The 11,854-nt window shown below is 45.4% G+C and overlaps 1 protein-coding gene across 1 annotated transcript in view; it reads right to left on the bottom strand.

The window, feature by feature from the left end:
• Positions 1-3,594: 3,594 nt before the first annotated feature.
• The window catches only part of Hsd17b3 (hydroxysteroid (17-beta) dehydrogenase 3), a 31,326-nt gene continuing 23,066 nt past the window's right edge, over positions 3,595-11,854 (bottom strand). The window contains 5 exon segments of the mRNA NM_054007.1: positions 3,595-3,874; positions 4,801-4,950; positions 8,520-8,585; positions 8,727-8,808; positions 9,949-9,983. Coding sequence (NP_446459.1) covers positions 3,764-3,874; positions 4,801-4,950; positions 8,520-8,585; positions 8,727-8,808; positions 9,949-9,983 — 444 coding nt within the window. The 3' untranslated portion in view covers positions 3,595-3,763.

The raw sequence follows: 11,854 nt of genomic DNA, 5'->3' as shown, positions 1-11,854 counted from the left end.
CTGGTCTGAACTGCTGGCATCCTGACAACAGAGATTGGACTCACCCTCAAAGAACTATTTCTAAACACGTCTACTTCTTCCATGTCCTAATAACTTTCCTCTTCTACTACCTCTGGTGGGCGGTGGGCTAGAGGAGAGTTTGAACTCTTATTAAAAGTAGACTGAGAAAAATGTATGCTTATAGCAACCCTTAGCTTCTCCTCATGACCCACTTCAAGCTTGTAGCTTCCATGATGTCAAGACCAGTAGTATCCTGTGGGGGAAATTCTTACACAATCCAAATTCAGATGCCAGTTTGGAACGCAGCCTTGGGTCCTCTGGACCACAGTTTATGTATGCTGAGCCTGAAGAAACACTTCCTGGAAGGTGCTTCAGTTATGCTGGTCTCTTATTAATCTCAGCTGAGCCTTCAGCTCCAGTTAACTAGCATCAACTGTCCGGTAAAGCAAAGCTCTCACTTCAGTGGTACACTTCTCTTGTTAATAATAGCCCATTCTTCAGCCTTACCTCACCCCAAACCACAGAGTCTTAGTTCTAATATATCACATAAATGGTGCCAATGGAATCTTTGCTTCCCCGTGAAACGTGATAAGCCAGGCCCCCACTGTTTGTATTTCTCTCAGTATAATCTTCCAAGTTCCCACAAAACTGTTCTCTAAGACCCAGGCACTCAAGGGTTTCCCTGGCCCCAAAGTTCCAAATGCTTCCACAATCTCCATAAAAAAGACATGATCAGGTCTGTCGCAGCCGTACCCCACGCTCCTGACACCATTTCTACCCCAGTTTGCTTTTCTATTTTTGTGCTAAAACTAACTTGGGGAGGAAAGGGTTTATTTCATCTGACATCCCACAGGCCACAGCCTGTCACTGTGGACAGTCAGAGGAAGAACTGAAGCAGAGACCATGGAGGAGTGCCCCTTAATGGTTTGTGTTCCATATGATAAGTCTGTTTTCTTAAGGAACCCAGGACTACATGCCAGAGATGGCAACACCCGCAGTGGACTGTGCCCTCCCATATCTATCTCAATAAAAAAAAAATGCCTCACAGGCTTATGGAGGGGATTGGCGTATGATAGGACAAACACTTGAATCTAAGATTAATCAATGTGATACATTGTATCTTCCAAAGATGAGTCAAGATAATATCTCCTATTACATTGTTATACCCTCCTCCCACCCCCAAATTGAGATATATCATGTGTGCTTGCTTGCAACCTATGGTCCCATTCATGTCAGGTTGTGCTCAACAGCCAGCTATATTCCCAACTGGAGAAGTAGGTTTTGTGTGCTCTCATATGGGGGCCTGGTGGGGCATTAAACAAGGTGTATTGTGGCTTGTAAGGCTAACCTATGCAAGACGGTAAACCGCAAGGTCTTCTTTGCAATGGGTATGCTTATAGGCCTGTCACCGTGCTGTGAGGAAGAACAAATATCCATTAGAGACCACATGGAGGCTCTAGCTAGCAGCCTCAACTGGGGTCCCAGCCATTAACCCCTTCAACCACAGGACATATAAGAACACAATCATTCAGAAGATGACTCTAACTCTAGGGCAGAACATATCACCTCTATGTCCCCAGCACCTCAAGAGTTGGAGACCCAGAGGCTCTCATTCCTACAGTTCCCATCGTCTGCATTAGAGAACTCACTCTTGTTTAGTTCATGGGTTGGCTTCTTCTGCTGAAATACTGTCTTTTGAGACAGGGTCTCAGCATATGTTGGGACATGGTCCAAGGATGAAGCTGTGTGAGATTTCTGAGGGCTTGTGAGAAAACATCAAGAAAACAAGAGTCTTGTGACTTCTGTGCCTTCTAAACAAGGATTTGTTCTTGGAATGTGCTTCCGAGCCCCTCCCAGGTATAACACATAGAAGTAGGTTTGCTATGGACTACTCACTGCTGCTTCCTTTTGTTGTTCAAAAAAATGTTTCCAAGCGTAAGCTGTTCTTGTGCCTGTATACAGGTTGAACTCTAGTGAACTTTGCTCACATGACCTTGATAACCCTCAAATATAAATTGCCTGATGTTCTGAATAAAGCTGGCTATTGCATGAGACTTTGATCCACCTCGTTGTTGTTGTCGTTGTTGTTGTTGTGCTGCTCTCCCAGATTTATCTAGAGCAGTAACACTAGCTGTTCTGGAACTTGCTATATAGACCAGTCTAGCCACAGACTTGTGGAGATGCTCCCATCACTGCCTCCTCAGTGCTGAGATGACGCTGAGGTTTTTCTTTTCCATGTGTGTGGTGAGTGTATGTGCGTGCATGACTGTTCACGTGTGCATGTGGCTATGCAAGCAATTCCGTGGGCGCCCGTAGTCAACACGAGCGTCTTCCTGGATCACACCCCACTTATTTACTGAGGCAGGGTCCCTTGCTGAACTCAGGGATCACCAGTTCTGGCTAGTCTAACTGGCCAGCTTCCTCAGGGATGCCCTATCTCGGTTTTCTGAGTTTTGGAGACACAAGCAAACTGCCAGGTCTACCTGGCTTTTGTGGGGGTTGTGAGCATTGAAACCCCAGGTTTTGTGCTTGCTCAGCAAGAGTTTCATCCACAGATTCATCTCTCTAGCCTCAAAGCCATGTCTTAAAACTTCCTTCTGCACTTTTATCTTTATCAGCACAATCTAATATGAATAAAATACATACACCTGGTGCTCTCGTTGAAATGAGAGGGTTAAGGAAGAAGACAAGAGACTGGCCTGAACCAGCTGTCGCCCCAATACCTGCCGCCAACCAGGTTTCTGAACCTGTGAGAAACCGTATTTGAGAAACCGTGTGCTCTGGGCTCACAGAAGTCCTGGTAAAGTTTACCAGCATCAGGTATTGTTTGAGTTTTAAGTTCTGCATACATCTCAAAAACCACGTGTGGGGCGGCAAGTTGTGAAAGGTGCCCTGATTCCTGATCGAGAAAGGTTGAATCCCCGGGGAACCCTAAAAGGGACAGCAGGCAAACCTGTAGGAAGGTTTGAGACAGACCAAGTCACATAGAGCAATGCCCCAAGCCCCTCCTCCACAGGTGAGGATGTGACCACAGGTTGTGTGTAGGCTCAAGACAGATCAGTCATAGAGGCAGGACCACGCCCCCGAATATGTAGATGAGATCTGACCCATCCAAAAAAAAATGTATTTAACTGTCCTGTTCAGAATTAAAGGTGTGCAAGAATCACTCCATCGTCTGAGAGCTTCTGTCATAAGAGCTGTAACACCGCTGCTTGGGGAAGAGATCTGCTCTCCCAAAATCACCTCCAGAAGCCCTCCTGCACCCCTCGCTGGTTAGTCAGTCTCCTGCTGGCTCAGCCTGGCCTGAAATGGAGGCGGAACAACACCTGCCCGAGTTCTCCTCCTTTCTCCTGGACCTGCCAACCTAGCCGGACCAAAGATCTCTGTGGAAAACCTCCCGCACAGAGTCCCACAGCCACCCTCTAGGTAAGTTCCTTCTGAATGTTCGGAGAAACTGCGGTATTTTTTTCAGCATATTTATTAATTTTATGACTTTTTTTTTCAGGGTTCCCCTTGATGCTAGCCTCCCTTTTACAGAAAATATACCCTTTACACCCCAGCTTTTCTTGAGACCTCCAAACTCAGACCACTGCACACTGCCTGGGGCGTGACAGGCTCCCTTTCGGGAGGTAAAGGACCGTCGCCCTCTGGCCGACGACTACCACCAAGGAAGAGCTCTCGATCTCCTCAACTCTCCCTCCAGCCCACGCTCACCCTACTCCCACCCAACCCTAACTCTACCCACCCCCACTCCCTTTCCCCACTATCTGTTGCTGATGTTGCTCTTCAGGTAATCTGAGAACTGCTTCAGGAGAAATCTTTGGGTGGTGCTGCTGTAGAAGATTCTGGAAGGAATCAGGTTCAGAATTATCGCCTGCAACAGAAAAAAAAAATGTGTGTCTGAGACAAGAGCAGAGCAAAGAAATTATATCAGACAGTCTAGAGTTGGTCATTTAAGGATTATTTTTCCTGACTATGATGGGCAGTTCAAGTAGTTCTAATGTTTAAGGTCTTGTGACACTTCACGAAGGTGAATTTCTTAGAGGCCCAGGTTGTCACTTTAAATGCCCTTTGGCCATCCTGATCATTCTGAAGTACATGTTAAATCAAGAGAACTCACTCTGTGCCGACCGCATCGCTACACCTCTTTTTTGCCCTATACAGCATTTGCTATTCCTTCCTGAAGTCCCATTTCCAAGGTACCTTTCCTTTTTGAGATTTGTTTATTTTATGTATATGAGCACACTGTAACTGTCTTCAGACACACCAGACCCCATTACAGATGGTTGTGAGCCACCATGTGGTTGCTGGGATTTGAACTCAGGACCTCAGGAAGAGCAGTCGGTGCTCTTAACCGCTGAGCCAACTCCCCAGCCCCCAAGGTAACTTTTTTACTCTTCCTACCCTGCTTTCTTCTGCTTTCAAAGAGAAGGAAAAACTGATTAACATTTTTTTTAGAAGCCAACTTTACTGAAACACAGAGCAGAGGAAGGTAGAAACTACTACATGGACGATCAGGTGTTTGTCTTTTCTACCAAAGAACTTTTTCCAGTAGCTACCAAGTGGAACCTTTCTTTCTAAGTGAGAAGTGGAGCTGCGGGGCTACCTATAGGCTGAGCACATAGGCTTCAACACTCTTACTACTTTTCCCTGGCTGTCCTGTGAGCACGCTGGTCCTGTGAGCTTACTGTGAAAGAAAATGGTTGGCTGTCCCACTAGCAAGGAAGAACCAGCCCCACCCTGCCCAGGATGCCAGCATACAGCCCTCTTCCCTTGCTTCAAACAGGGGTCACTGATTACCAAGATTTCATGAGCAAGGCAGCCACAGGTTTCAGCTCCAATCGTGACATATTTCAAGGATTCTTTAACAAACTCATCGGCGGTCTTGGTCACCCTGCTGGTATTTAGGTACTTAGTCATTGGGGTTGAAACAGAATAAGGGGTCAGCACCTGCAGAGAAAAGTAGAGTATGACACAGAACCGTCTACTGTAGCAGAGGCTGAAGCGTGGACACAACGTTTCACCATCCATGTTCAGCTCCTTTCTGCCTGCGGAATGTTCTAAGCTCTTTGATAAAAGACACAAAGCTGGCACAAAACTGAAGAGGGGATTTGATTGTTCAAGATGAGGCCTTAACTGCTCATTTCCAGGTGCTCCAATGCCCTCCAGAGCATGCAGGGTAACTGCCAGGCTCAGAAAATAAGAGCTATAATGGAAGCTCAGGGAGGGCTCTGTGTAAGCTCAATAGCAGGGTGTCTTCAGGGGGTCCTGGTTCAATTCCCAGAACTGCATACACAAACAGGAGGAACTCAAAACTGAAGTTCAGACAAGCATAAATCATTCAGCATAAGTATTGCATTGAAGGGATTTATGCTAGAAAGTCAATAGGCCAGGAGTGGTGGGCACATACCTATTGTCCTAGGGTTGAGGCAGGAGAATCAAGAGTTCAAAGCCAACTGGGCTACTAGTAAAACTCTGCCTCAACAGACAAGTGTGCTTGTATCCCTTTGAAAATCAAATGTAATTGCGTACCCTACATGGATTCTGTCAGTGCTAAGTGAGTGAGGTTCTATGTGTGTTGTTCTAATACACATAACCGAAGCTGGGGTCACCTAAGGCAGTCTGGACTCCCTTTCTGACCCCCTGTTAGGATCATACACATAATCTTTTCTATGGTAGTAAGAAATATAAACCATCACACAGATGGTCTTCCAGGCATCCAGCATTGTGCTTCAATCCATGTCCGAACATGTCGCAACCTGATGAAGGATTTGAAACCGTTATTCCGATGTTACTACAGATGCTGAGACCTTCAAGTCTTTATCAAAAGAAACAAAACAAAACAATAACGAAAAAACAAAGAAACAGAGCTGTCAAGGTACTCTGCTGGGACCCTCATAGTAAAACAGAAACTGACTCTTCTGACTTCCACACACAGGTTTGTGATGTTTGTGTTCTCTATCTGTCTGTCTGTCTGTCTATCTATCTATCTATCTATCTATCTATCTCTCATTCTCTCACATTCTTTCTCAGGTATAATAAAATTATTTGAGAAAAACAAACCATTCCAGCTCTCCTGGTTACATCACATCACACTGCTTTATAACTAAATCCAATTATTTGCCAGCTGGTCTATTTGATCTAGTTCTTATACAAATTAATGCTGTGATTCAAATGCCTAACACTCTCCCTGCCTCCGGGATCTCAAAGGGTTACTCTTTGAGAAAATTCCCAAACCCTAGCTTTAAGAGAGAGGAAAATAATAATAATAATAATAATAATAATAATAATAATAATAATAATGGTGTTTTCATTTTCATAGTTAAGTTAACTTTGGTGGAGAAAACACCTTTGTGACCAAAATAGGGGCTCAGTAAATATTTTATTATTAGATATTATATGTTAACCTAAAAAGTAAGGTGATAATAATAGGCCCATTTCATGGACAGAAAAACTGAGGCTCACAATTTAGGCAAGCTATCAAGCAGCAGAGCTAGGATGAAATTCAGAGCCAAGTGATCAAGAGTCAATTGTTGTTCAATTGTTGCAGTAAAAATAAAAAAGGGGCAGAACTGGTTCCCGTGCGTACCCTTGCAGTTGTGCTCTCGCTAGTTCTGGCTCCAGCGGGCCATTAGAACTAGTGCTAATTTATCTCACCAGCTCCATGCTGCCCCCAAAGCACTCTCTGACCCAGGCAGGTCGCTGCCACACCAGTTTCATACAGACCTCCTACCTCGCGGCTCTCTTACTGTGGACTCTGTTCACATTTCCAACATCCACTCCCTGGTTTCAGTGGTGGGTACCCTCTTGTAACTCTCTGCAGCTGCTCCGTTTACATCCAGCATCCGCCTCCTCATAGTTATGGTATAAACTCCCAATAACCCGTTAAAATCAAGACTCAACAAACAGTAACCCATCAACCAGATTTATAAGTTAAATTCTCAGTCCACATTACATCCACACAATCAACTCACAACCAATTGATAAGGATATAAACTGCCCACCTAGATAAGATAAATTTACCTACAGAAATCCATCCCAACTACCTTGGCAATTCAAGGCCACCCGGATCTGGGTTATCCTCCCCATCTCCATCCTGATTCTCCTTCCTTCTCCTTCTCTCCTGCCTTACAAAACCTTTGTCCCCACCTTATTTTTTTACTGTCCAATCATGGCCTTGACCTAACTGGTGCCAGCCCTCACCTGCATATTGACGTCAACCTACAGTCAATCAAGATAAGTACTTGACATGCTAATGAGAGACCCTGTTGAAAGAACAACTAAGGTTGTCCTCAGACTCCCCACACACACTCATGGACACACATGTGTACCTGCTCACACATATACATACCTACTCATAATGGCCATGCACACACACACATACATGCTCATACATATACATGCCTACTCACATACAAACATGCAGACACACATACATACCTGCTCACACTATGCATACCTACTCACACATGAACACACACACATATAATTTCAAATCTGCCCATTTCGTCTCTAGTGGTATACTAACACTCCTTCCCAGACTGTACTATTAAGCCAGACACATGTAAATCATCGACACTCAGACTGTCTCATTGCTCAGCCCAGGGACGGCAGTAACAACCTGTTTCAGAGAGTGCAGTTGATCTTCACACAATGGCTCTGTTCCTCTTCCTACCACCCAAGACCAGAGTGCTGGGGTGCCCATATCCTCTCACAAGTCAACACCCCTTTTTCCCTCCCCTAGTCCCAGCACAGGTCAAGTGCCCAGCTTCCTTTTGCTCCTTTTCCACATATCAGAGAGGCAACAATAGTTAGACCAACCCTCGCTGTCTGTTCTAATACAGCACCATGCAACAAAAGGCTCCACAACATTTTCCCCCAGATATCTCACATAGCTCAGGCTAACCCTAAACTTGCTGGGTAGTAAGGATTATCATCAACTCCTGACCTTCCAACTTCCGTCTCTTGAGTTCCGAGACCACAGGTATGTTCCACCACATCCATTTTTTTCCTTAGAATTATTTATTTATTTTATGTATATGAGTTTGAGGTAGCTGTCTTCAAATACACCAGAAGAGGGCATCTGATCCCATTACATCACCATGTGGTTTCTGGGAACTGAACTTAGGACCTCTGGAAGAGCAGTCAGTGCTCTTAACCCCTGAGCCATCTCTGAGCCCCGTCATCACATCCATTTTTATGCAGTGCTGTGGATGAAACTCAGGGTTTGTGTGTGCTAGGCAAGCACGCTATCAATTGAGCCCTACACGTGTTTTTGAGCAACCGCATCCATACTCACTTCCTCTCTCTACCCAACACCCAGAACGGAGGGAGACCAGCAGAAATCTCAGCAGCAGGAGGGATTGTGGAGGCGACATTTGGCCTGGCCTTGGTCAGGGAAACCCAATAGCACAATCCAGTTCGTCTTCATATGCACAGCCTGTTTTGCAAGGGATGATGGACTTCCACCCACCTAACCAAGGCTCCCACTTGGGAGGGCCCACGATTGTGCACCTCACCTGGATAATGATTCCTTTATCTCTGTATTCCACATTCAAAGCCTTGGAAAATGTGCACACAAAAGCCTGCAGTGAGAGAGAAAACACTTCAGGTCCTGGAGCTTGCTTCCTTCTGCCTTATAGACAGCCCCCTCAGGTTCCCAAGAGTTTCACAGCTACTACCTGCTTGGAGGAAGGAGGAAGGGACTTGGGCAACTTGTCACTCACCTTGGAAGCTGAGTACAGGCTATACAGAGGCCAGGGACGAAGGGCTACTCCCGAAGAAATATTCAAGATGAGGCCTCTCCGCCTGAAAGACAGGGGAGCAAAGGCTGCACTCCATCCCATAGCAAAGAGGGCTGGAGCTGTCAGAACCCACCCCCTGGATTCCCCTGGCTCATGAACTGACAAGGAAACATTCCCCAAAGCCTAAAGGAGGACATTGTGTGATGATGTCACTCTGCAGGCTTGGTACTCCAAACAGGACCTCTGCTAGGACAATGGTACCCCTGCCGAGCTACAAAAAGGCAAATTGGCTCAGATAAGAAGAAAGGAGGAAGGGATTCTCAGTCCCGATGGAAACACGTGCCTTGGGTCCCTTTGGACTCATAGGAATAACCTGTCACAGTAGGGACACGTGTCCATCCTAGATACTCCTAGATACAACATGTTCACTCCAACACCCCTGTGCTTTTCAGGGCTCCTTACTTATACCTTTTGAAATTCAATTTTTTTGTTCATTTTTGAAACATAGCTATATTGCTATATGGCCAAGACTAGCCTCAACCTTACTATGGAACCCAGACTGGCCTTGAATTTGTGATGATCCTCCTGCCTCAGCCTCTCCATTACTGGGAGAAATTACCTTTAATCTTCCTGGTTAGATGTCCTGAGTTGGGTAGCAAGAAACTGAAAATTAGAATACAAAGCCACCCACTTCTTACTCTAGAAAAATTAGAATATCAACTATTTGATCTTAATGAATAACAGGTGATGAAGACCAGCCCCTAACAGCTGTTGTAATAGGGTAACCCAAATGCGGACTGTTGGAGAGACTGAAAGGGGCAGTTACCAGGGAAACAGAGTACTCATTCTGACAGAGGATGGAATTCACAATAGAAAAGGACATGGTCTTGGTCTGAGGCCAACTTGTTTCTTTTATAGTCAACATGAGTTAATTTTCTTTTAAAGCCCATGTGTTTTGAAATGGCTGTGCTCAATCTCCCTTTAAAACATGTTACATTGACCTTCACGTGTGCACATGGGAAGTGCTGATCTGCCCCAGAATGAGCTCTTTCCCCCCAATAATCCCAGTGTTCTGTCTTCACAGGTTTTAACCATCCACTAAAGCAGCAACTTGATGGACCCCCCACTACTAAATCCCCAGGCAAGGTGGCTGCTAAGGCAGGACAGCCACCTTGCTCCACGCTGCTCCTGGGAAAGGCCTTACCTTGATTCCATGTGTTTGAGAACAAGCTGTGTCATCTATAAGAGAAGGCCAAACTTAAACCTTGACAAAGCAACTAAGTAGCAATGAACAGGGGTCCTTGGAGGAAGTCGGAGAAGCTTCAATCTTCCTAGATGACCTTGAGAATTGCTGGCAAACCTTAGAGGCCATTCTGGCAACCTGAGGATCTGGCTAGAAGCCACGGCAAACAACCTAGACAGATGGCAAATTATCCAGCCACCTCTGGCTTCTTCCCTAGGAAGTCTTCCTGGAGCACCAGGGCACTGGAGCCAGAGGCACTGGTTTAAGGGGGCAGGATCTACTCGATGGATGAAGGGAGAAAATGCCAACCATCACATACTCCACCCGTGAGGTGGAACTGGGAGCTAGCAGAACACTGAGAAGATAGCCTCTCCTCTACACCTCCTCAGTCAACCTACTCAGGGCAGGTCTACAAAAGGAAGCAAGGAGACCAACAGCCCAGGGTCCCTGCAGCAGCTTCCAGAGAGACTCTCCTACTACTGAACCATCACATGCACCAGGCCTCTCTGTCAATCCCAGAGAGCTTCCAGATGGTCTTCCTATGACTGGAAGTGTCGTGAGGAAGACTCACAACTCTGTTAAAAACTGCCTCTGCCTCCGAGGAAATGAGAGAATGAGAGGTTAGGTTGAGTCGTACACACTCCAGGGCACCACTTGAGCATCCTCAGTGTCTCCCACTGGAGCTCTCTAACCTTACTGGGCAAATTATCTCAGTTACACAGACAGCACTGAACGGCACCAGTCCCTGCCCCAAAGTTCCCAGTGTCTGTCTAGTCTCTGTGGCGGTTAATCTTCATCCTCAGTTGACAGGCTCTGAAGTCACTTAAAGATACACATCTGGGTACATCTATAAGAGTGTTTCCACAAATATGTTACTGAGAAAGGCAGACCCTGAGAATGGTGGTAACATCCCATGGGCTGGAGTTCTGGATTGAATAAAAAGGAGAGAGGGAAGTAGGCACCAGCACTCCTCTTGTTCTGCCCCTCACTTTAGACACAACATTACCAACATTGTCATCTCCTGCCATGCTGCTTTCCTGGGACTGATGCACTGTGCCCTCCTTCACCACCATAATGGACAATAGCCAAAGGAATCCCTTCCTCTGTCAAGTTGCTTCTATCAGGTGTATATGTGTGTGTGTGTACATGTGTGTATATGTATGTGCATGTGTATATGTTTATATGTGCATGTGCATATATGTATGTGCATGTGTGTATATGTATGTGTTTGAATGTATGTGTATGTGTGTATGTGTTTGTATGCGTATATGTGTGTATTTGCTTGTGTGTTTGTGTATATGTGTCAGCGTGCATATATGTGTGTGCATGTGTGTTTGTGTGTATGTGTATGTGTATGTATGTGTATATATGCATGTATGTATGTGTTTGTATGTATGTACATGTATGCATGTGTGTATTGTGTATGTGTGTATGTATATATATATGTTTGCATGTGTGTATATATGTGTGTAAGTGTATGTATGTATGTTTGTATATATGTGTGTGCGTGTGTGTGTGTGTGTGTGTGTGTGTTTGCTCATACACACAGAGACCAGAGGAGGATACCAGAAGTCTTTCTTATCCCTCTTCACCTTATTCCCTTAAGACAAGGCCTCTCTCTGAACCTAGAATCCACTTGTTTTTTGCTGGGCTGGAAGTCAGACGGCACCACTTTTTTTGTGTGGGTACTAAGGATCCAAACATGGGTCTTACCTTCTGAGCCATCTCCATTTGCCCAGTAACAAGAAAATTAACTATAAAGTCTACCCTCCCATCTTCCTAGTCACTTAAACTTTCTCTCCTACCTCAGCCCTTGACAAGCAAGAGCATATACTTGCTTGTACACGTTGCTGCCAGACAGCACCTT

Source organism: Rattus norvegicus, chromosome 17 (genome assembly GCF_021556685.1).
Source record: "Rattus norvegicus strain SHRSP/BbbUtx chromosome 17, alternate assembly SHRSP_T2T, whole genome shotgun sequence".
Lineage (NCBI taxonomy): Eukaryota > Metazoa > Chordata > Mammalia > Rodentia > Muridae > Rattus > Rattus norvegicus.
The sequence above is the reverse complement of the archived record's forward strand: the minus strand, read 5'-3'. Positions and strand labels throughout refer to the sequence as shown.